Source organism: Hippocampus zosterae, chromosome 17, assembly GCF_025434085.1.
Source record: "Hippocampus zosterae strain Florida chromosome 17, ASM2543408v3, whole genome shotgun sequence".
NCBI lineage: Eukaryota > Metazoa > Chordata > Actinopteri > Syngnathiformes > Syngnathidae > Hippocampus > Hippocampus zosterae.
The window spans coordinates 11,173,810-11,199,803 of record NC_067467.1 but is presented as its reverse complement, the minus strand read 5'-3'; the positions used below and the strand labels follow the sequence as shown (position 1 = coordinate 11,199,803).

General features: G+C 43.8%; 1 protein-coding gene across 2 annotated transcripts; it reads left to right on the top strand.

Moving 5' to 3' along the window:
- The first annotated feature begins 1,597 nt into the window (after positions 1–1,597).
- tbc1d16 (TBC1 domain family, member 16) lies at positions 1,598–25,145 on the top strand. Of its 2 annotated transcripts, XM_052049610.1 has the most exons (12): positions 1,598–1,778; positions 3,149–3,311; positions 3,545–3,859; positions 7,907–8,083; positions 8,161–8,308; positions 10,017–10,181; positions 11,895–12,043; positions 15,059–15,193; positions 17,396–17,582; positions 17,668–17,847; positions 19,021–19,167; positions 21,189–25,145. In XM_052049610.1, exons 1-12 carry the CDS (start codon positions 1,598–1,600, stop codon positions 21,444–21,446), a joined length of 2,205 nt encoding a protein of 734 aa, XP_051905570.1. In that variant the 3' UTR covers positions 21,447–25,145. The 2 variants fall into 2 exon arrangements, with proteins under 2 accessions (XP_051905570.1, XP_051905571.1); XM_052049611.1 differs by lacking the exons at positions 1,598–1,778; positions 3,149–3,311; positions 3,545–3,859; positions 7,907–8,083; positions 8,161–8,308 and adding an exon at positions 8,337–9,121 and having other exon boundaries at positions 9,976–10,181.
- The last annotated feature ends 849 nt before the right edge of the window (positions 25,146–25,994 follow it).

Below are 25,994 nucleotides of genomic sequence, written 5' to 3'. Positions count from 1 at the left end.
TCTTGACTCCCCAGGCCAAAGTGAACCCCTGTCACGAGAAATAAAAATAGCGGCAGCACGAAGAAGAAAAATAAAAAATAGCGGTAAGAAAGAAAAGAGAAGAAAATAATAGAAGCGATAACAGAAAATGAAAAAACGTAGCAACAATCTGGAGAAAAGTGGGTCGAAGATCGGCCAGGTTAACCGGCAGCTGAGGAGAAGTTATAATGTAATTTACATTTCAAAAACCAGAAGCCATTCATTTACGAATGTGATTGCACTTTAGTTTACATATTTAATTGTTCAGATATTAAGATTTGAATGAGGCAAAATAACATGTTTTTTTTCTCTCAAATAGATTGTTATAATAATTAGTTTCAGATGTACTGTAATTATTTTCTGTATAAAAATGTATTTGGTGTTCAAAAAGTCTTTATTCGAACTTGAGTCATGAAAAAGAGGGGGTCGTCTTATAATCAGGGCCGTCTTATACTCGGGCCAATACGGTATATATTTTTTGTATTTTCCTCAACAGATTTGCTGACACATTTTGAGGGGGGGGAAAAAAAGAAACCGGTAGAGTTGCAAACCGCAGGGCCATTCCGCCCTGTAAGTGTGGGCATCGAACAAAGGCGAGCTTTGTAAAAAGAAATCCGACTGTGTTTCAAGCAGACAGATTGAGTGACATGATATTGTCCCGGTGCCATGGTTGACGACAGTGTGACATGTCAGAGGTCATTACAAGTTCATCTCCCCTTCCGTCCAGGTTATAATTCATTGAAGACAATCTGTCAAAACCGTTAAAAAATATATTTTTTTATTATTATTTTATCCAGTGCTCTACCTGACACGTTTCTGTGCAACATTATAGAAACCAATGGGTTGTTGTTGTTTTTTTTTCTTTTCTTTTTTTCAGACTAGTAGTTTTGTAAGTTTTCTGGTAGTGATAAGCTGTTCATTGAGATGCCTTCACCACTCGCACAAATCAAACAGTGCTTCTCCCCTCCTCAGTCATGCCTGAACCTTCCTGCCGGGCCACTTCCCATCTAGAAACTGGCATCAGGAAGTGGGGTGCTTGCTCAGTCAGCAAGGCGGCGGTAAACATACTGATTGAGTGAGGGGGAGGAAGAGTAGAACATTCCTTGGATGAAGGAAGTACATGCTGGCAAATTCAGCTGACGGCGACCCGCAAACATTCGGGCAAAGAGTCATGGGAAAGAACATGAGTGTGTAAACTGGAGAAGAGGGAAACCAGTTTGTTGCTTGCAGTTTCGCTCGAGGATGAGGAATGAAAAGAGTCAGCTGTTTTCCCGCACATACCGACACGAGCCGAGTGACATCTGTTGTCTGCTGATACGCATTTGGTTTGCCGCACCGGTGGAGACGTTCGGTTGCTCAGGGGGTTGTGAATAACCACGCGTGGTGGTTACGTGCGTGTCGTGTTTACTCAAGGTGGGGACAAGCAACAGTTACTCCGACACCGGAGGCAAAATGAACAAGTAGGACAAGAAAGAGTGAGGCTGACGTTTGGTAGTGTCATAAAAATAACAGTCTATGTCCTCTTTTTCTCTCCCCATGCTCCACAGAAGATGGGCCCCGCGTCCCGCTTTCTGAGGAGATGTCCCTGGGTCGGCTACTGCGACGCGCCTCGTCCAAGGCCTCTGACCTTTTGACGTTCAACCCCGGCGCGGCGGGCGTGGCGCTGCGCTCGGGTCTAGATGGCGAGATCATTTACTCCAAAAATAATGTGTGCGTGCACCCGTCCGAGCCGCTGCCGGGCCTGGCGGAGCACCATCCAGGTTGGTTTAGCACCCATTTGCGTGATTACGCTCAACTCACCTCAGCACATTCAATGGAGAGGCCAAACGTTTTGGGGACGTTTACACAATACCACAAAAGTTCGGAGACTGAAATCCCCATAATGGGGTCAACCACTAAGTTGCTAGCTGCTGTGCATCATCTTTGAAAATTAGTTTTTCCACTACCGGTAATTCCCTTACTAATTGATTATGAAACTGGGTGTTGCATGATAATTCATCCTTGTTATTAGACTCACTTAATTGTGTTTTAACATGCCCCATTAATGATTGGTAATACAATAATGAACCTGGTAATATGATAAGCTGTCCACAGTATAAACGCTGTCGTTGAAAGGGTTCATGTATTAATCTTACTGTGGTTAACCTATTTTGACTGTTGTTTGAATTTATGAACATTCATGTCTGATTTTAAATACAGCATTGAGGGTCGAGTTCATGAAGGTTTTATGATGGCAACAGTTTGCCCCTGGACTTCATTTTTCACTCTTGCATTTGAATGGCTTTGTAGGACAACACTGTGAACAACTAGTAACTAGCTCATATGTCTTACAGTTCTCAGGCTTTGGGTTAAAATCTCCGCTCTGGTCTTCCAGCGGTTCAGAAGATGAATGAATGAATGAATGAATGGTCTTCCAGCGTGGAGTTTGAATATTCATCCATGTACTCCTGCTTCCTCCCTCATTCCCAAAATATGCAATTAAGTTCATTCACTGCTGTAAATTGTTTCACCTGGCAACCATTTCACGATGACCCCTGCCTCTTACCCAGAGTCAGCTGGCAGGGCTCAATGCTCTTGAACAATGGTTCTTAACCTTTTTAGCGGTACCTCTAAAAAAGTGTGCATATTAACTGGTTCAACCAGTTAATATGCACATTCGCCGAATGTATTTACAAATTCAAGATATTAAAAAAAACCACATTTTTTAAAAACAGAAAAAAGTGAATACAATTTCAAGAGATAAGTATACTTTTTTTTTGTAGATGTAATATCACGACAATCACACGAATTAAACTTTCCACAGCACTGATTGGACAAGCACTGATCATCTGCAGCCAGTGATGGCCAAGTGGGCGTGTCATAACTAATTAACATGTTGAGTCGCGTGTGTCTTAATGTGCCACGGAGGCGTGGCAGAGGCTCCGGCGAACCCCTGAGACCGACTCACTGAACCCCCGGGGTTTGATCGAACCCAAACTAAGATCCACTGCTCTAGAAAATGCATGGATGACTGGTTTTAAAAATCGGACTCAATCGTTCCCAGAACATATCCACTATGCTCTTCCCTATTGTGATTGTCCCATTTCAATTTTGTGCCTCACCATTATCTGTCCGACACCGCCCCCTGCAGGCTATCTGTGCGTGCACGTGGAGAAGGACGAGAGCCTGGGCACCACTCTCATTTTGACTTGGGTGCCCAACTCGCGCATTCAGAAGCAGGACGAAGAGGCACTGCGCTACATCACGCCCGAGAGCTCGCCCGTGCGTCGACACGCACGCCGCAGAGGCAGACGGTAAGGAGCGTCAGAAGTCAGCTGCCATTCTTGCTCCCGGCAATCATGAGGCAATAATCGAAACGGCACCCTTGGGAGCAACTAAATCTCTATTCGGAGCAGTAAAAGCTTAAGAACTGTCTATTTGTAAGAGAGCACACTCAGCAGTGTTCCATTTGTAAAGGGGGAAAGTTGTCATACCCATTTGATTGAGTCCCTAATAAAGGAAACATCAGCATATTCTCTCCCCGCAGTCCGCAATCCCGCCCCCCAGCCGCGCAAGTGGAAGAAGAGGACGAGGAGCGGAACATCACTTGCAGCTCCTCCACAGAGAGCCACGGTTTGGTCGTACCAGAGGCCGGCACGGAGCCCCCGTCGGCACAGCCCAAGCAGCCTCCCACACCCGCTGAGGAAGGCGACGAGGTCTCCTGCGAGCTGTCGGACGAAGTGAGCCGCGACAGCAATATGGGGTCTGACTCGGACACCTTCTCCTCGCCGTTCTGCTTGTCCCCAGTCAGCGAGGCGCTCTGTGAGAGCAGCAGCTCCGTCTTCTTGGACAATGACAGCAGGTCAGTGGATTGAGATGCTTGATCTATTATTTGTGTGAAGATAATCGTCTGCCATTCCACCGTTTAAAAAAAAAAAAAAGAAGCCAGCACTGAACATGTAATGTAGCCAAGATGCACAACTAAAAAGAGCAAAATGGCAATTTATCCCTTGTAGCAAAAGGGCTGGGTGCAATATTTTTCTTCCTGCTGTATTTTAGAGAGCTACACAAAATTTAAATAACAAAGTCGGCACTGTTAATATGAAATGTTCCATTATGTGTAGTGAGTGAGTTCCCGTCAATAGAAAATGGTAGAATTGGTGGAAATGAAGTATATTGAATTAGTTTTATGAATTCTTGCGCTTAAACCCAACAGCATGTATTGTATTGTCTTGTATAATTGTTGTTGGGTTTTTTTTTTTAGCATTATAAAAAATAATAATTTGATTCATACTCTGGCAGTCCTCATGAGGCCAGAGAAAATTTCTGGGCTAGTACTCATGTTATGCAAATGTCAGACTAATTCTGTAGTGAGCGTTTGTGGGTTTAATAGTTTTGGGGGCATTTTCAGTTGAGGTTTTATTTGATTTTTAGCATTAAGTGGCAGGCCAGATTAAATGCTCTTGCGGCTCGTCTATGGCCCACGGGCCTTATGTTCCCTAGCTATTCTAAGTTTATGCTAGAGGTTTCCAGTTTGTTATAGAATGGTGCAAAAGGGAACGTATATCCTCAAAATGGTTCGATTCTGTTTACAGTCCCCAGCATTTCAAAATCATGCATGTTAGAACAGATTCGTTGACAACTGTAAATTGTCTAAAGACGTGCTTGGTTGGTTGTCTTTGTGCCTTGAGATTGTATTGGGACCAGTTCTGGGGTACATCCTGCTTGCCCAAATGTTAGCTGGTAAAGGCTTCACTTTAACCAAATTTTGCCTCAAAACGAGTTATTTATTTATTTATTTTTTAAATCAAGTTTCCTGATACTTTTCACCAAAAGCTAAACATTTTATCAAACCAAATTTGACTCCAATTGGCAATGGGTAAGTGACAGTTCCTCCATCTTACCACAAAGTGGAGCCAGAAGAAAAATGATTCAAGCGCCCTCCCCAGGGTGCAATATCGCCTCCGTTCAGTTGGCGGCTCACTTCTCTGTCTTTCAACGGGAACTGCAGATACGTGACGTCACCAGGTGGCATGACACGCAATCAGCAGTGCAAGTTTACTCATTATGGGTTTATCTGGGAGTCATTATCTTCATTGAATGTTTCCCCTCACACACCAGCGGTTTGCCCTCGTGAGCGTGTCCAGTGTTTGTGTGTGTGTGTGTGTGTGTGTGTGTGTGTGTGTGTGTGTGTGTGTGTGTGTGTGTGTGAGAGAGAGCGAGAGAAGCCTTTTTAACCTCTCTAAGCCCCGAGCCTGCCTGCTCTAAGTGCAGCCAGTGTGTGACTTGGCAACGATCTCAGCCTCTAACATTTACTGTGTGCTTCCCTCGCCTTCTCCTGCTGCTTTTACTCTCTCCCTTCTCTGTCCATTTTGTATGTGTGTGTGCGCGCACATTTTCCTTCCGCTCTGGGGTTCGTCTTTTCCCATATTTGTTCCATTCCTTGTTTTTCAGTGTTAACATCTTTTCCTCTCTACTTGCCCATTCTCAATATGTTTTTTTTTCTCTCCCCCTACTCAAGTGTTGCCCACCTCTCGTATATCCCTCCCCGCCCTCCTTCCCTTCCGAGAGTCTGTGTGAAGCCCTTTGATTTCCAGTGCGCCAGGAGTTGTTGTGCTGGGCTGAATGTCAGCTCGCCGGATTAGGGGAGGAAAGAGAGAGCCGGCCAAAACCCTGGAACTCTCTCAATCTCCCTTTCTCTCTCCCTCACTTTAATAGACACTCTTAAGGGGGCCAGGAACTGGAAACATGTCACTTGGAATCATTCAAAGAGAAAAGGGCTGCCTATGGGAGAGCAAGATTGGATGAAAGCGGGCGGGAGGTCGGGGGAAGAAAGACGAGAGCGCTGGGAGGGAGACCAAGGAGAAGAATCCACAGCCGAGCTTTTCAAGGAGTTTCTTGACACTTGTAACAACTGTCTGCTGCCAGTCAGACCTCAAATGAACCAGGCATCACGTGACATCATGCTGCATAATTGTTTCATTTTGAGTAGGATTCTTTTACACCAAATTCAATGGCAATAAAGCGGATTAAGTTCTATAAAACCACCTTCCTGTTTTCGTATTTGCAGAGTTGCACTTCGTTGTGCTTCTGGGGTTTATCCTTCCTTTTTGTTTATTGAACACTTAGCATTGCGCTAATCCTTCTGCTCACTGCGGACGTTTGCTGAAGTAGTCCCCGCGGGGCTTGGAGTGCTCGGCCAGCTCTTGGACCGCGGGGATGCGCAGGTTGTAGCCGCCTGCTTCAAAGCGGCTTGTTTACATCACCTTGTCACCTTGTAGAGAAGACGCTCTCTTGGGCGAGACAGTGACTGTGTGCCTAGCGCGGGGGTCAGCAACACCCGGCTCCAGAGCCACATGTGGCTATTTAGTGACAACTAGTGGCTCCCTGGAGCTGTATAAAAAAATGTTTCGAAAATGGATAAAGATTTTGATAGTAGGCTAATATAGCTCAAATAGATATAGATACACGTTGCATCTCTGGAAAAAGAGAGATGTGGTGTTTTTTTTTTTTAAATGTACACTTAATTTATGCTTTTAACAGTCTCGACAAACACAGTCACGTCTGCTCTGTGCCTTCTCTCTTCTCGTTCGACTCGAGAGGCGTTCAAAGACAGCCTCCGAAAAACGGAAATTGACTTCACCGACTTTAAGAAAAGTGAAAATAATGCACCCCAAAAAAATATCAAGCGAGGAAATCACAAAATAAATTCTATCGGGGCGTTTGTGAACACAGAACAAAGGAATGAATAACATAAACAATTCTGAGACGGTCCAGTCTCCTACATACATACAGCATTGTAAGATTTATAGAAGGCTTTTATTTTTTGCAACTCCAGACGTTTTTTGTGTGTGTGTTTTTTTGGTCTTATATGGCTCTTTCAACATTTTGGGTTGGCGACCCCTGGCCTCCTGGATCTGTATAAAGTTTGAGAATGTTGACATTGTGAGCTCAGAATTAATTGATTAACTTTGTTATGGCCTGTGCCAAAAAAACAAAAACAAAAACGAATTATGGAAACCAATGTCACTTCACAGACGAGGCTTGATTTTTGGAAGTTCCACACAGTAGTTGGATTCTTGAGTGATGTGACGCATGAGACGAAAGTCTGAGTCTGCTTCCATGTGCTCATGGCAGGAAATGTTTAATGAGACAAGAATACATTCAGGATGTCAGATATCGCTTGCCGCCATCGATCATCTCGAAGAAGTTTTCATTATGTCGATCTTGTGTCATTTTCCTCCGAGCGTGTTTTTCATTTGTGCGCATTCTTGCAAACTTGGCAGTGAATGTGTTACGCAAGATACTATTGCCCAAAACAAAACAAGTACGCGTAAGAAAACAATGAGTTTGGAGATTGATTTGGAATAAACTGTGACTTAGTATTTGAATATCAGCGGCTTTGGACACTTGTCAGCGTTTCGCGCTGGTTCTCACCACTTACACGTCAGGAGACGTGTACGGGAGAGCATCATGGTCATTAGCGTGGGTGTGTATGTGTGTTGGAAAGAGAGGATAATAGCAGCTGCTAAATCTTACAATTCAACAACTCAGCCATTGATGCCCACTTTTCATGGAGCCTTCGATGCAAGTGTGAGTGCTCTTGTCTTCTTATCCCTGTGCAACCTTTGACATGCCACCTTTTTTTCGGGCTTGCGTGTGTGCACGCCCACAAGAGAAAAAGTTTGCACTCATGTTTCAAAGCTGGGAACCACAAGGTTGCCACAGGGGAATGGCAGTTGAATGAAAGACATTCTGATTTGTGTTTGCTTTGTGTATAAAAGTATTGGAGCACCTGGAAGAAAATCATTCCGGCCGTGCCTTTTATCATGCACTGGCATATTCATCTCACCCCCCAAAAATGGCTGAATGTCGATTTTATTTATGTATTTTAATTTTTTCTGCCCAGGGAGCTGTCCGAGGAGCTCATGCACCACTCGGTGAGCTCCGCCTCCAGCCTGGAGAGCAACTGCCAGTCGCACGGCGCTCGGTGGGAGGAGCAGCAGAAGGTGCTGGCGCTGGAACAGCTGTGCGGCGTGTTCCGGGTGGACCTGGGTCACATGAGGTCACTGCGTCTGTTCTTCAGGTTTGTTGAGGGGAAAGTATGAGGGGAATATAGGAATTTTTCAACGGCACTCTGATTTCCTCATCGCACCCTCGCAGTGACGAAGCGTGCACCAGCGGCCAGCTGGTGATAGCCAGCCGAGAGAGCCAGTACAAGATTCTCCACTTTCACCACGCTGGCCTGGACAAACTGGCGGAGGTTTTCCAGCAGTGGAAGTGCTGCAGAGAGACGCACAGTAAAGACCAGGTGGGGAAAGTCCACTAAGTTCACCAAACAATATGCGAAAAAGAGAAATAAAGACAACCATCTGGAGATGAATATTAAAATAAGACCTCGGAAACTTCACAATTATTTCAACAGGGGTCACCTGTGTAATGAATCCAGAATCTTAAACCAGCTCATCTTCTCATGACATCCATGATTCAGTTTTGTTTATATACACGATAATATATATTTTTTTAAACCCCAAAAATTGATCCGATAACCCTGATAAACCTCCAACATGCATTTTCCACGAAAAAACTGATTTAAAAAAAACTGCACTGCCAGTTGCCCATCCCTGAGGTATGCAAAGTAGGTGACTATGACGATAAAAGCAAAGCACGGAGAGTCTCTGTCAGGAAATTCACGAGTACGGTCAATGAATGGGATTATCCCTGATGCACATAACAGCCATTGAAATGTCCACGCGCTCTCCTTTCGTGTCGCCCATTTCCTCTCTTTGTATTATTGTAATTTAATGCGACAGCGACCAAGGAAATCCGCTTTACCGCTTTGTACCATGTTTTTTTTTTTTTTTGTGGCTCAATACAATATATGGCGCCTCAAAATGTCGTTTCCAGATAAGAAGCAAGATGCATCGAGTGATGTGTGCCAGTGCCCGTCACCCCTTGTGTGAATGAGTCGCTGAGTGAAATATTTTTACGATTCCCCGAGCAGGGTTGTGTCGTTTGGTCTGCGGCTGACCTTATATGACTTTGGGAAAACAGCCTTTTGCCCTTTAGTGTTGGAGGGCAGGATTAGCGGTCCCTTAAATGAGAGCATATCTCCTTGGCAAAGGTAAGCGGCAAAGCTAGCATTATGTTGATTAAAAATGTTTTATATTTGACTCAGTTACCGTATTTTCCGAACTATAAATCAGTTTTTTTCATAGTTTGGCCGGGGGTGCGACTTATACTCTGGAGCGATTTATGTGTGAAATTATTAACACATGATTATGCATTTCACATGTTATTTTCATATTAAACCACAAGAGGACGCTCTCAGCCAGTGTTGATAAATCGACGATGAGTCTGACGTAAGCTACGTAGAAGAGGAAGCGGCGCATCGTCCACCTCCCGAGTTGGGGGAGTTGTTTAAAAGTGACACAGAGGATGAAGATTTCATTGGATTTGGTGATTTGGAGTGAAACTGATAGTTTGGTAAACTTGTTTGCATGTTAGAGTTATCTGAATAACTCTGAATGTTACGTCGTTACTGACATTACCAGGCATGTCAGTCATGTAACGTTAGTATACCTTACACTTATTTATCCTGTTGTTCTCTATTTTATTTTTTATTTTAAATTGTTCTTCAAGATGACATGTATGTTTTTGGTGTTGGATTTTAATCACATAAATTTCCCCCCAAAATGCGACTTATATTCCAATGCGACTTGTATGTTTTTTCCTTCTCAATTCTGCATTTTTTGGCTGGTGCGATTTATAATCGGGAGCGACGTATAATCCGAAAAATACGGTATGTTTAATGTGCACCTTTTAAATTGAGAGAGAGCAGCCAAACCCACATCAAAATCTAACAACCAGAAGTTCCATGAAAGGTTCACTTGAAATCAAGTCAACATATTCCATTTTTGTTGTTGTGTTTTTGTCATCTTTTCCCCCTTCATTCTGATGCTTTTTTCGCTCTTTCAGTCCTTTTCCCATCATTCCCTACTCGTCTGTGTGCACGCCAGGTGTCGGATGAGAAGTCCTGTATGCAATTCTCCATCCAGAGGTCCACGCTGCCGTCGGCCGAGAGCCACCCCGAGGAGAAGCTCTACCGGAGGCTGGATGTTACCACTTGGTTACGACACCTCAATCAAAACGGCCAGGTTGAGGAGGAGTATAAGCTGCGCAAGGTGGGCCTGTGTGCGTGTGTTTCTTGATGCAATCTCGTTCCGTAAAAGCCGGTCTTGACCTTGGGCTGTGATAGAAGAATCCCATCATTCATTTTAGCAGCTTGTCAGTCACAAAGTAGCCCTACCATAAAGCCTGTCATACTCGTAACCTCCTTAATGTGACTCTAAAACAACAAAATGCGAGAGATGTTAGGAGGACAATAAATGGAGGGAAGCCATTCTCTCACGAGCTCCCCCTGTTGGCCAGTCTCAATGATTTTTAAGGGGGATTGCAGGATTATTTTTATCCAAGACATATCCAAGGTTTAAAATCATTGTCAAATTCACACAATGGTTTTTACAGTAGCTCTTGATGGGCATACAGCACTGGGCAAAAAAAATCATCTCAGTATTGTGCGTGCGTGTAATAGAGAGTGAGAGAGAGTCTCATGGCGAGTGACACTGTGCGTCATTTGAGCCCTCTGGGATTGACTCACTTGAACGTTTAGTATTTACTGCAATGACTCAGCAGTGATTACATGACTTTTTTTTTTGTCTCTCTGCAAACGAGAATACATAAGCTGTTTTGTTGGCTCTTAGGCGCAGGTTTCACAATTACAGTGCTTTGAAAATGACTTTGTACCAACTATGCGCATCTAATGATGTCCTATACAAGTGCTGTCTGTTAATTCTTTTGCCTTCATCAAGATGTTAAAGCTCAATTTGGATGGAAACTATGTGACAGATATAGTGGAACCTCAAGAAAATGACCTTTTCCTTCCATCCATCCATTTCCTGTCCTGCTTATCCCCACTAGGGTCGCTGTTGATCTAGAGACGAACCCAGCTGAGCCAGAGTCAAAAAATGTCACCATTATGGAGACTTTCTGCATGCTACCAGCAGACATGTTAACATTCTTAACTGTCTCTAAAGTGTCGTGAGGTAACCACTAAATCTTGATGATTTAGTTTTATTGCTGAACAAGTGTAAAACTATGCCAGTGATTCAGTGAAATCAAATAAAAGTGTTCTGGACTTCTGGCGTTTTAGTTGTTAACATTCTTAACGGTCAGTCATCCAAGTGTAGAAAGACGGCTCGAAAGAAAGAAGAAAAGCTCGGCTCAGTCGGACCACCTTGCTTACTGTAGACACAGCAGTGTTTCTCATACCAATATTTACCGTCATTAAGACTTTACTTGGGGTATAAAATTGGGTCATGTGGACCCCCTGTGGTACCTAACACACAGTACGGAGGCAGTTTTACCAAATACAGTTTCTTTGACTTCCCCATTTTGCCCCCCAAAAAGTCCAAATTTCCCATTGTACTTGATTTTCATTGGATTAGGTGGATGTAATTTTGTTGAAAATGCCTATTGGTAAAGCTCCCACACCTTTTCATAAATTAACTGCAAACAAACAATGTGCACGCAAACGGCCAAATACAGGGTTTGAGCTTGCTGACAGGGTAGCCGTTTTTAGCTCATGTTGGCATTTAATGAGCGTGTGGTGGAGCTTACCAGCATGATTCACTACGTAAACTGACTGTGTATTGTTTAACTATTGTTTAACTCATAGTTTTCAAATTACTGAAAGGTTTTAATATAAGCGTTTTTTCCTGATTCGGAGGTGTGCAAGTGCAGATGACGAGGCCTTGACTCTGCTCTGCTGCTATACATTACCCATGATGCCCTCAGACTTTGACAACCAACTCTTTGTGATCACTGTGTTACACCAGGCCATATTCTTCGGGGGTATCGACCCGTCCATCCGTGGCGAGGTGTGGCCCTTCCTCTTGCACTACTACAGCTATGACTCGACTTCGCAGGAAAGGGAGGCGTGGAGGCTACAAAAGCGGACACACTACCACGACGTCCAGCAGAGGAGGTGAAAATGTCGTGCTTGTTCGTCAATTCGCCAGCGGCGCAGGCATATTTTGTTTTGGGTAATCACGGCACTTAGCTGCTCCGCTGTCACTTGGCCATTTTTTTGGCTGCCAAATGCACATTCGGTCAAACATTAAAACATGTGTGAGTGCGTCGTGGCGTCTCATCGCAAGCGCTGAGCAATCAATAGGAACAATAACGAGAAATGTTGAGGGGAGGCGGCGGGTGCGAAATAAAAGGTCTCTGGAGAAAAAACATGTCGGCCCTTATCAGATCATATTCTTCTGTCAGTAAGAGTTAAAAAAAAAGAAACAGCTGTGGCATGCATGAACACACACACACACACACACAAACAAGAGCACTTCTACTCCACCCAGGCAGAGCACTCACATAATTCCACATGACCATAAAGAGGCTGATAATTGGCTAGGTTTGATCTGCGTGGCTTATTAAAATGTCGTATTGTCCCATCAATATAATTAAAGCGCTTTTTGTTCGGACTCGTAAGGGGAGTCCTTTTTTTTTTTTTTAAAGGGCTGTTTGTCAAGAGGAAGCCCACATGGCCTCTCGTCGGTCATTAGCGGGAAGGATCCATGTCTCTTCGCCTCTCTCACGGCTCCTCAGCTTCGCCCTTCTCGCCTGTGAAAGCCGAGCGGCCGAGCGCGGAAACGTAGCAGCTGTTCGAGGGCCCCTTTCCCTAAAAAGTAACTACCAGCCAAGTGAAGCAGTCAATCACGAAAAGGTGATGAACGCAGCAATAAAAAATGTTGCTGTGTTCTCATCCAGAAGAGAAAATCAGATGGAATCGAGTTAGCCGAAGTATGTCAGCAATGTTTTCAATTCCTTACACTTTGACTAAGTACTTGCCGTACATCACTCTTTGACATGTCCCGAAACTAAATGATTGGATTTTCATGCTCTAAATACACTTCACTGGCTGGCCGCAGCTTTAGGCACTCTTGAAACACATTAATGCAAAAATTGTGTGATTCAAAATGGATAAAAATCTAGAGTGCACACAGCCAGTCCTCCCATTTGATATTATTATGTACAAGCTAAATAAACAAATAGCAAAATGAAGCGTGTGTGTGTGGGGGTTGGGGGGGGTCGTACAGCACAGTAGATGAACATGTTTCCCACATATACATTGACATAAGTAATCCATGGATGGAATAATATTTCTCTGGTGTAGAATGCCATCAAAAACTGATGCACACCAGAAGAATGTGGAGAATCAATCCATAAATTAGTATTTTTTTCAATAGAGCTGATACACAAAGGTAAAAAAAAAGGATTATTCGAAAAATATTCTGTGGACACGCAAAATATTGGTGATGATACTACAATGAAACTCCTCTACAACGAAACCTACATGGGCGAAAATACCCCCTAGTGTGAAAAAATCTTCAGGCACGAACACAATTCCCACTCTCCTGCCCCCATACAGCGAAAAAAAACCCTGTTGCGTTATATGAAATCTTTTTCTCTGCTCTTGCCTCGCGACGATATTCACTCAAACAAAGTGAATATCCAACAGCGACCTCTACTGCTTCGTTTGGAAACGGCAACAGCAACCACCACACTGGTTTACACGTGCGCAATAGTCCAGGAAGTATTTGTTATCGTTAGTTTCAGACGCAGGAAGTACGTAGCATTGCTAAAATGGCTACAAAACGGACCTTTGGATGTCATGCAGCTAAGACAAGAAGAGCTCTGATTGGAAGAGAGGGTAAAAGTGATCAAAATGAAAGACGGAGGAAGCAAAATAAAAGACATTATCCAAGCAATTTATGTAAGTGAAAGTAAATGCTGATCGTAAATTTCGTAATTTCTTCACCTTTTTTTCTTTCAACACTGACTATATGAAGTGTCGAATAAGTGTATGCTCATACTTATGCACTAGTGGAATAAAAAAAAAAGAGTATACGTACGTTTTGTGTGTGTGTGTGTGTGTTTACATCTGAGATCAAATTTGCTACAGTGAAAAACCCCCTGTTGTGAAAAATTTCTTGCTGCAAACATGATTTCGTTGTAGAGGAGTTTCACTGTAATCATACTAAATTAAACTTTTCCAGTCATGAATGCCAGTAATGAGAATATATTGTGCACAGTACAATAAAAAATACATAGCGGTCATCGATGGTCATACCTTACTTTTGACTGCTCTTGTTTTTCCTCGTTATGTTGTTCCAATGCACCTCAGGAACTCTCCAGTGTGAGTGTTCATGTAAGCAGAGAGAGATTTAGCTGGATCGTTGCTGCTTTGCGGTTGTCGCGCTCAAGAAGCAAAACATGATTGAGGAAGGTGTCGCGGGGAGGCGCCCGCCGACACAAATGGACCATAAATAGGGTTGCGTGGCATTGCATCAGGTGCCTGCTCATTAATCCTGGCGGGGCTACGTGCAAAACAAACAGTGCTAATTAAATCCCTTTTGCATGTTAGGACTTGAGTACACTTTGTGCATAACATAAACTACACTGCAGTGCAAATAGTTGTGCTCGAGGAGGACGCTTGGGAATTTCATAGCCGGTTCCTCCAACAGTTGCGCATCTACATTAGCGTTTCAAGTCTCTGCATAGTGAAAATAAATGCCTTGTAAATTTGACATCCCACAAAGAATGGTGACGTTCACCACCCTGCCAAATATGGAAAAAAAAATCACAAAGTAAATAAAATGAGCTTTCAAAATTATGAAAGATCAAGCCGTGGGCGTGTCCAAATGTGCTGACACTGCTGAAAATGGATGCCATTTCATTCTCTTTTTCATTCCCTGTTTGAGTCGTGAAAATGTCGCCGCTTAGTCTTGAATCCCAGCAGCTTGTTGCAGTTTTTTTTCAACAACGAGGCGCTCCACAGTGGACACGCCAACAGGCTTCCTCCACATTTGAGGACGTTTTCAGCAATTATCCTCAAACGTGTCTGTGTTTCAAACCAACTCAGAATTCACCTTTGATTGATTGTTTTTTTGTTTTTTGTTTTTTAAACATTGTGCGTTGTTTCCCCCACCCCTGCCAGGTTGTCCATGAGCCCCGAGGAGCACAGCGACTTCTGGAGGAAGGTTCAGTTCACTGTGGACAAGGACGTGGTGAGGACAGACCGCAGCAACCAGTTCTTCAGGGGTGACAACAACCCCAACGTGGAGATCATGAGGTGAGACTTTCTCTCTGTGCTCTCCCCCATCAGCCTCTCGGGAGCCACAAATGAGTTTCATGCTTTATTGGCTTTGGCTAAGCAAGGCACTTAAGCTTGCGCGTGCGCAAAGCTAATGGACAGCCAAACGAGGAACAAGAGGATTTAAACAGCGGTCCTCCTTATCTCGCCTATTTTTGCAGTTGTCTCGCTCATCTGTGGTGCAGAAATCTAAGAGTTAAAAAAAAAAATCTCAAAATTGCTGCCAAGCTTATCATTGCTTCTTTACTCATCCAAGCCAAAGCAGAGGCTGCACCCTAGAGTCCTCTCTGAGGCTGGTTTGTGTTTCCCCTTTCTTGACACGCTTTCATATTGTGACATGAACAAAATGTCCTCGAGGCTTTCCTTCTCTGTTTTTGAGACAACTTAATTATGCATGAGTGCTACCAGAGACACTTAAAAGTGCTATCCATAGAAAAAAGAGCACACACACTTGAGCGACGCACCACGAGAAAGATCATTAAATAGGTTCCTAGTTACCATAGGCGTTGGCATGGCAACCACTTACAAGTAGGGCTTGTGTGTGGGTTTTTTTTATTGTTGTTGTTTTTGTTTGTCGTTTGCACTGAACCAGATGTTTGAATGTTCAGTCCGTCTTCTCAGCAGTGTGCTCATGGACACGTCCATAAAAGATGCAGTCATGTTTACAATTTCACGGTGCCGCTTCGGGCTTATGTTTTCATGCGGAACCTCCAAAGTGCAATTCCCTGCCGATGGTTAACTTCAAAGTTGTTGTAATGTAACAACGAAGAGCTCCTAGGAAATAGTGTCAATCAGTGTTAACCCAGTCGTTTATTTACGGTACTGGAAATGTTTTAAGCAACATGAATCTCTGTATCATGAAATGAAAATAAATTAACCCTATAATGCCATTCGTATCATATTTGATACATGCAGTTTCGTTATGTAACTCATTCTTTATAGTACATGAAATCATCTGTATCCATTTGATACTGCAGGTTTAAAATATGATTTTCCCCAAATTTTCAGTTTTTGATGTAATCTACATAATGCTTATAAATGCGATACAACAAATATCTAAAACAAAATAATATGGCAAAAATAGTTTTGTGGATTTTGTTATAAATAATGAACATCTCAGTTCCCAAAAAGCTGATTTTTCTGGCTATTCCTTGATGGGTCAGGCATTAAAGTGTTAAAACATCTCACACTTTGAAGATGCCTGAAGGACAGGGAGCATGGAAGGAGTTTGCAGAGTGAAACTGCTTTCTCGATATTAATACAAAAACATATGTTGGCGAAAACACTTAACCACATTTATTTTAATAAGTACCACTAACGTTTAAAATAAATACAGGGGGGAAAAAAGTGTCGAAAGTGAGCGGTGCCTTTTTTGGCATAGGTGCCTGAAGCATGCAGTGTCATCTGGAATTATTTTAGCTACGCTGCCGACAGGCACGTTTAAGTCCGTCTGCACGGCATTTTCGGAAGCTGTCGGAAAGGGAGCGTCATTCGACGTCATTGTTAATTATAACACGAGCTCAAAACAACAGCAGGTTAGCATGTGACACATTTGGGAAAATTTGCCTTCAAGCCACCAAACGAGCCAATCGTTTTGTGCTAAGCAATTTTCTTAGCGAGCTGGTTACATTTAACGGGTAATTAAGAAATTCTGCTGTTTGTGCAATAGGTTACGCAGGCTACAGTTGTACAGTACGATCGCATTGAGTCATTAACTGTCAAATAAAGACGTCCTTGACAGTAAACGTGTAAACCAGCTGTGGCCTGACACGCACACACAACCAGACAATCACTCGCACATGCACTCCCTTGTATCACCGCCTTCATTGTTTATGTCTTGTGACCTGTTGTAACTGTCATATGCTTGTGCAGAAGTTGTTTTGCCTAACTCAAATTATCCTCAAAATGAGGATAGTTCGAGCGTGGGGTTTCTTTTTCCTCCCCCTCTCCCTCCCTTGTGGTTTCTTTCAGACTTCCGGGTTGAGTGAACGCTGGCGCGTTTTGCTGCCGCTGCTCAACCCGTATTGTGTTTTATTGTTTTTGTTATTATAAAGTGTCCTTGGGTGTCTTGAAAGACGCTTATAAATAAAATGTATTATTCTTATTATAAATGTCATGTTTTCTATGGAAGAAAACAAATGCAGTACGAAACTCGCTGATATTTCGTTCTTTCCCTTTTAGGCGAATCCTGCTCAACTACGCCGTGTTTAACCCGGACATGGGCTACTGCCAGGGCATGTCAGACCTGGTGGCCCCGCTCCTGACCGAGATCCAAGACGAAAGCGACACCTTCTGGTGCTTTGTGGGCCTCATGGAGAACACCATCTTCATCAGCTCGCCGCGTGATGACGACATGGAGAGGCAGCTGGTAGGTTGAAATTGCAAAGGTGTCCCACCCCCACCCAGTCCCCAATATGTGAAACTGGCTGTAAGGTGTGTGCATATGTGCGTAGATGTACCTGCGGGAGCTGCTGCGCCTCATGCTGCCTGATTTCCACCAGCACCTTATGGCGCTGGGCGAGGACGGCCTCCAGCTGCTCTTCTGCCACCGCTGGATCCTCCTTTGCTTCAAGCGCGAGTTCCCTGACACGGACGCTCTGCGCATGTGGGAGGCCTGCTGGGCTCACTACCAGGTCGCTGTCGCTCTCTGGAGAAACGTGCATGCACACACGCACACACACACACACGCATGATTTGTTTGAGTCAGCCGAGGGTGCAAGCAGTCTACTTGAAAGCTTGACCACAGACTACAGTACAATATGCCCTTCAAATTTCATTACTATACATCTTAATGTTGAAGTGTAATCGGCACGATATTTTTACCTATATAGGGACTTGAATGTGTATTTATACAGTGACCCCTCGCTATTTCGGGAGAGAGAGGGAGAGGGAGAGGGCTCACATGGGGCAATTTTTTTTAAATGTATATGTTAACTGGTCGCTACTTTGCGGATTTTCGTTTATCGTGGGTAGTTTTGGTCCCCATTAACCGCGATAAACGAGGGATTACTGTATTTATAATTCATAATTGAAATGAATGAAAATGTTTGAAAACTATTTTTAAGCACTGATTACATGTTTCAATTCTTTTTTTTTTTAATGATTCTGTACAAGCAGCTCGATAAACTGGTGTGATTCTTACAACCATTTCGATTAACTAAATAAATGAAATTGCTAATTACCAAATGATTCTTTTAAAATATCCAAATATATAAAATATTTTCTGAACCGCTTTATCCTCGAGAAGGGTCGCGGGGTGCTGGAGCCTATCCCAGCCGTCTTCGGGCAAGAGGCAGGCGACATCCTGAACCGGTTGCCAGCCAATCGCAGGGCACACAGAGATGAACAACCATCCGCGCTCACACTCGCACCTAGAGACAATTTAGAGTGTTCCATTAACCTCCCATGTATGTTTTTGGAATGTGGGAGGAAACCGGAGTACCCGTAAAAACCCATGCAGGTCCGGTGAGAACATGCAAACTCCACACAGGGAGGCCGGAGCTGGAATCGAACCCGGTACCTCCGTACGACACGCTAATCACTCGGCAACCTCTTTGAAAATATAATTTCTAAAATATTTTTAAAATACAAATGGGTAAAAGTGGAGAAAAAAAAATATCTCGACATTCTAATATGCATATGCATATAAGCAAAATGAACACTAAACACTGACATTACATAAAGCAATTCAATATCCTCATGCATTTTTTTTGTCAGCTGCGGGTCTCAAAAGTGCAATAAATAACAAATGTTATGAATATAATAGGAACAATCGTGTTGAAGAGCCCCAAATCTCCCTTTTGCAGACGGATTACTTCCACCTGTTCCTGTGCGTGGCCATCATCGTCCTGTACGGCGAGGATGTGACGGATCAGCAGCTGGCCACCGACCAAATGCTGCTGCACTTCAGCAACCTGTCTATGCACATGAACGGAGAGCTGGTGCTACGCAAGGTGACGCAAAAAACACACGCCGCCTTCCATTTCGCGGCCACCTCGATGCACTGCTTGCATTTTCTTGCCGTCTTGGATTCTTAAAAGGCAAAAGAAGAATATCTCTTTTGATCCCAGGTCAACCTTTGTAAAGTCTTGCATACTTAACAAGAGGCAGAATCATACATACAGTATGTACATATATATACATACCGTCATACCTCGGTTTTCGACGAGAATCCCTTCCAGAAAGCTGTTCAAAAAGCGATTTGTTTGAAATCCGAAACTATTTTATTAGCTCATGACTAGAGGCTAACACACAAAAACTGAAATAACATATAAACAGTCAGATTTGCATCAATCACAACAAACACGTCTGCTCACAATGAACGCTACACGAGGAAGTGTAGAAGGTAAGGAAGCCGAGAGGAGTCCAGTGTAGTATTTGGGTTTGCTCAATTTGGTAGAAAACAGGTTTTCGGTTGTAATCCGAGTCGTAAAAATTTCAATTTTTTTTGGTTGAGAACAGAGACGTTCGAAAACCGAGGTATACATATACTGTATACATATAAACCGCTCTAGTAGCATGTTACATCCTAAGATAAGGCTGTTATGAAATTCACTAAACCGTATATATATATATATATATATATATATATATATATATATATATATATATATATATATATATAAACCGCTCTGTGAGACCACTACAAAATAATCACTTTCTGTCCCCTCTCTCTCTCTCTCTCTCTCTCATTTTTGGTCTCTTTTATTCTAAGAACAACTGACACATGACTCCCTGAATTCAAATGACAAATGCTGTCGTTTCGCTTCATTTGCGTGAAATGAAAATGATCTCAACAACGGTTCCAGACGCTTTCATGGTCTCATAGACAGCTGGAACTTAAAGAAATCCTGTAACAATCCACGTAACCTTAACTGCGGGCACATTACAGTAATCCCTCGTTTATTGCGGTTAATGGGGACCACAACCATTCGCGATAAACGAAAATCCGCAAAGTAGCGACCAATTAATATATATATTATTTTTAAGTCCGCAAAAACGGTCCGCGAGAAGCTGCGAAAGTCAGTAAAAATACAGCGAGTCACATAGAGCACCATATACATATACTGCACTGAATGTACAGTACAGTATATGATTTTTTATTTAATTTTTTAAATGAATATGTTTGAAAAAAATCTGAGATAAATCAACCGCGAAATAGCGAGGGATCACTGAATTGCAAAGCATTCAACCATCTCGATTTTTTTTTTTCAAATGATATTCCACTAAAATATACTGTCACCGGGTGAGACTCTGCATATGTGATGTTGAGAATTTTACAAGCGCCAACTGTCTGCGAGGCCGCGATGTGGCATCAAATTGACAACTGAAGAGGATAAAAAAGGGGGGGTGGCATCATCCATGAATAGCCGTTGACTTGTCAATCATCAGCTTAGCGTCAACTCCAAAATAAAAACTGAAGGCGGTCCTGACTCACTGACGACTAAAATAGGTGATCGGGGGTTGCCGTGGCAACATCCAAAACACTGTCTGCCTAATTCCAAGTCAATTTGCTCATCTGGAGGGTTTTCAAGTCCGTTTTCCTCAATGTTGCCGTTTGACATGAAGGGAGTTGTTGCCTTGTGGCACTTTGTCGCAGCGCTCCCCAAGCTGCCCGCACGGGCTGCGACGTGTTTACTGGCCTCGTTGTGGTGCGGCGAGGCGAGCAGCGAGGATTTATGTGGAGCGAGTGTGCCGCCGCCTGCGTCCTCATGTTTATGGATGCAGCAGCCATCGCGTTAGCATGCGGCCCGTGTTCTGCTCTTGTTTATTTCCCATTTGAATCCCTGTTTGTTTATTCCCCCCACCCCCACCCCCATCGCCAACAAGCAGAATGACCTTGAAGATTTGTTCACCTCAAGGTCATTGATTATATTAAAAGCCGTGTGTTATGAAAATGTGCAACAAGCTGCTTTGCATCCACTGCTTGAAAGCTCTCCGGGTTGATCTTGTTTCCACCCCTTCCTCCCTCCAGGCGCGCAGCCTCTTGTACCAATTCCGCCTCCTACCCAGAATCCCTTGCAGCCTCCATGACCTGTGTAAACTGTGCGGGCCGGGCATGTGGGACAGCCGCTACATTCCCGCCGTGGAGTGTTCGGGCGAGCACCCGGACTCGCGGTGCTGCCCTTACGGGGGCACGTCCACGCCACTGCCTTCCTCGCCCGCCCCGTCCTGCTCGCCCTCAAGAGGCGCCAAATCCCGGGATATTTTCACCTTCAGGAAACAGTCCTGAGGAAGAGCCCACGTCTTGCATCCTCCGGGCCGGCCGGGATCCCCAGAGTTTTTTTTTTTCTGCAGTCGCCATCTCGCTGAGGACATTTGTCACCCGAGTCTTTCATGTGGCGCGGCGTCACACGAGACCCGAGGTCAGCGAAGCCTCTCTTTCCCCTTTTGAAGCGCAGCGGACAATGGGCGGCCATTCTGGCAGCCCGCCGTGACCCTCATGTTGCAGCGCGCCTCTGCCTCTGCCTTGGCACTCTTCCATGAGCTTTATGTGGGTTGAAGCGGGGTCGGCGGCGAACCGCCACGGATTCCTGCAGACTCTGACCGGCGCGGGTCAAAACTGTACACTGGGAATCGAATTCATTCAGAGCGGGTGAACTTTTAAACGGGCTCGCATCCTGACAAAGACGCATTTGTCTTCAACTCTGTGTGCATATCTTTAGTAGAAGAGAAATATTTTTGAACAGGAACCCCTCATGCGCCTTCGAGGGTGATTTCCATTTTCTCTGGATACAAATGCATCCGTCCATTTTCTATACCACTTGTCCTCATTAGAATGAGCTGGAGATTCATTGGGCTAAAGTTTGAGTTGACAAAAAAAAAAAATACTAATCATCTTCACAATAAATAGTCAATTGAAGCAAATCCTTACCAATTCAACGATTAATCGACAGGACAATAAAAGCAAATTGTTCGCCTAATAGCCACATGTAATGTTTTCAGAAAAACAAACACAACAATTTCAACCGAGTGCAGTTGTCTCGATTCAACTTTTGCAATTGGCCGTGACCTTGTTGAATTTACACAAGCATGAAGAGAAAAAAAATGTAGTTTTCAGAAAGCACATTACTATTTTTATTGATATTTTGGCAGCATGCTGAAAAACTATTATGCTCACGTTATGTTAAAAAACAAACAAAATGTGACCCGTTTTGGGTTTTGAGGCTCCACGTGGAGTGCATTGTACCCTCTCACTTTTATTCAACCATAAAACCTTCGCGTGATGGTTAAGGAAGAAGGAAGTTGCCACAAAAAGAAGAATAAAGTTGATTTTTGCAAGGTGCTGACTGGACTTGCCACGTCTTGCATGCAATTTGACGACACGGACTGCGTGCGGGTTTATCGACATGGTGGCAACCTGCAAGCTTCCTGCCCAAATTCTAATTCCTGGATAGTCTCCAGCTCCACCTTGAACCTAATAAGAATAGGCGGGCCAGAAAATGAATGGATGGATGGATGGCATCCAAACTCCACACAGGAAGTGCCTGTGTAGGTTTTTCATGTATTTCGCAATGTTCTATATCCTTGCATGTCGAGCACACAACTATGCCTGCCTGTCTTTAACGGACACAGCCACAAAGCAGAGGAAAGCGTGAACACGCTTGCTGAACTTTGTTGTTCTGTCGCGATGCTTCCAGGGTAGGCGGAAGTCACCTGTTCAGTCCCCCTTGATGATGCCACAAGCTGCATTTCCACCAAGCGGCAGGTTCACAACGGCCTGAGTTTTTAATCGGAATGGACGTTTGACGACATTGCTTTGAATGACTTTAGGAAAGTTCAGTTAATAGTTAGATATAATGAGACCAACTGAATGGTTTGCGGTGGTGTTTGTGGCAGCCATTTTAATTTTCGGGTGCTTATAAGTCACATTTTAGTCATTTCCATATGTGATGGTTTTGCTCACCGAAAATTCACCAAGGTTTTAGTCACATTTTTAACATCAATAAGTCGAAAAACTGGGATTTGACAGATCGTAGCTCAGATTCAGAAAAGAGGTGAGCTGTGATTGGACGTTACCTGAGCAAGGGCAAGATCGTTTTTGCCCCTTGGGATGGCGAGAAACCCCCAACAAAAACGTGTGGATTTTGCCGCTTAACTTATTCCACAAACGCATTGCTGTCAAGAATATTTCGGGGTTGACTTCCCCTTTTAACTATAAAGTATCTGAACAATTGGGTTTCTTTTGCTTTTGTATGTGGAGGAAGAGCACCTGGTGTGAAATGCTGCATTCGCCTCCGTTTTTGACATTTACTCAAACATGACTCACTCTGACCGTGGGCAGTGACTAGAGCCGAGCGGGTCACCTTCAATGCTGGAAAGCGTCGCAAATTTTCATCAGCTTCTTCAATATGGACACGATATGCAAGTAATCTATCACGTTTAATCGATTAAAAAAAAGAAAATTGCTGTTCCGTAAAGGCAGTGATAATAAACAAGCAACGCATGTCTAAAAGATTACGAGATACAGGCAACGAGTAAATAGCTGCCTATCTGCAAGTCACGTACGTTTGTCGTGGTCGATGAAAACAACTCGGATGTTCCGATGGTATCGGCAAGAAATAATAATAATTGAAACGTTTTTTAAAACAACAATCTTTTCTGACAATGGGAATCTTACGTACTGCTTGGTGGAAACGGTGCTATGAAGCCAAAAAAAGAAGTGAGCTACACAGCAGCCAAAGAGGGCAAAAAAAAAAAAAATTGTGCCAACCAAGAAAAGGGACGTTGAAGGCTCAAATTATCAACAAAAATCCCCCCCGCCACCCCCATCTGCTTCCTCTTCACCTTAAGCGACAGTCTGTGTCTTGCTGCCATTCCGTCCAAATATTTGCTCGCTTCACTCGCGCTTAACAGACTCCCAACTCTTTATTGTGTGCGCGCGTGTAAACTGGAGTGACCTTTTAAAACATCTGGTAATAAGTGGAGCGTAGAAGACCCCCCCCCCTACCCCTTCCCCCCTGGCTCCTACTCTGTAATTACAACATTCATCGTCAAGATGGAGCTGAAGAAAACCAAGAGCTTTTTAGCAGATTTTTGCTCAAAAGATTTTTGGTGTGAGGCACCAGTGTCCTCCAGGGGGTGTGCAACATAAAAAAGGTTTTGTTCAGTTTATTGGGGCTTGTCTTATTATTTTTTTTCTCCAAATGTTGAAATCATGGGAATCTAGCCCCGAATCACAACAACTCATTTTTGCATGCCTTCTTCACAATCGAGCCATTCTATGGCACTAAATGTGATCAGTTTTATTGGTTGGAATGGCCCAACATTTAAAAATCAAGGTATGATAAATATGCCTGTTCAGCAATTTATTAGTATTATATATTTTTTTGTTATTCCACCTTAGTTTCAGGAAGACAACCTCCCCCCTTTAAGCAGTATTTATTTTTATTGATTATTTGACAAGATGGCTGCATTTGAATGGGTGCATTTAAAATCTTTGGGCCAATTCTTCATCTGATTTGGGTTCTCTTTGACATCATTGGTCTGCAATCTAAAAAAAAAAGAGAAAAAAAGGACCAAACCCTCTTGCTTAAAAGAATTGCTGAGTTTGCCTGAGGTCAAGTTGAAGGTCATGTTAATCATAAGCCCTCTTACTACCTAATCTTTTCAAACCTTCAGGGATTGTTCATGCCAGCTTTGTCAGTGACGATCATGCCAGTCGAATCCAAGATGCTGATGGGAAATTTCCACCTGCTGCAACTTTCAACCTAAACATTTAGCCGGGGTTCGATGAAACCATCAGGCGGGGCGGGGGGGGGGGGGGGGGGGGTCATCAAACTGTGTGTGCGCTCCGCCGGCTGTCTCTGAATGAGTGCCTCTATTTAAAGGGGTGAAAGTCCAAACGAGACTTCAGTGTTGTGTTACATCACTTGAGCCTTTTCTTGGTATTCATTTACACCACGAAATAAATGAGTATAGCTCTGCCTTCTCGTACTTGACTTTTATTGAACCAAATGAAACTTGAGTGGGGAATGTGTTCTTGATGTAGAATTTAAACATCACGTTAATGCATGCATGGCGTCGCTCGAAAATCTTCCCGAGGCAAAATGAGTCGGAAATGTCTTGAACCCGCACTCCGACGTCGCCCCGGAGGTGGCTTAATCTATCATAAGCAATTTTCTACTGTACGTGTGATTATGGGCCTGCGCGGGAGACCCCGTGCAGGACTCCCCCCTCCCACTCCTGCTCCCTCACCCCCATCGCCTTTCCCCTCGCAGCTCGCCGCTTGTGGCGTTCGCAGCCGTCTGCAGGCAATTACGAGCCATTAGCCCCCCGATTGATAGGCCCTCTGAGGACTAATGCTCAGCAGAATGAGATAAAGACAAAATGACAGTATGGATGGAAATGAATAACACGCCACCTATTATGAAGTCATATCCTTGACCTCGTTTTTGCCGGTTTTGCGTCATCTAAAACAAACACATGCACACACACACACACACACACACACACGTAAAGGCTGCGACATTAAAACACAGCTGCACTTGCTTGAGCCTGCTGAGCCACATGAGAAGAGATGTTTTAACCTCTTTCTTTAATAACACTGGTCAACAGCAAACTTGATACACTAGATAAAAAACTAAAATCTGAATCGGCACCAAAAAAAAAATCTAGAACAGGGGTGGCCAACCCACGGCTCGCGAGCCGAATGCGGTTCTTTGGCTTGTTCGATGCGGCTCCCGGGCTTTCACACGACAAGCATCGAAAACGCCTCGCCGGTGCCATTCAAGCAACGGTGCTAAATACACAATGTACTACGTCAGCCTATCATCAATCC

What these genes read in the sequence shown, in the direction of transcription:
- tbc1d16 (XM_052049610.1), top strand. Translation starts at nt 1,598, where the DNA reads ATGTCCCTGGGTCGGCTACTGCGACGCGCCTCGTCCAAGGCCTCTGAC. An exon ending in TCACTGCGTCTGTTCTTCAG is followed by an intron (nt 8,084 to 8,160) that starts GTTTGTTGAGGG and finishes GCACCCTCGCAG; the next exon opens with TGACGAAGCGTGCACCAGCG. An exon ending in AGGAGTATAAGCTGCGCAAG is followed by an intron (nt 10,182 to 11,894) that starts GTGGGCCTGTGT and finishes GTGTTACACCAG; the next exon opens with GCCATATTCTTCGGGGGTAT.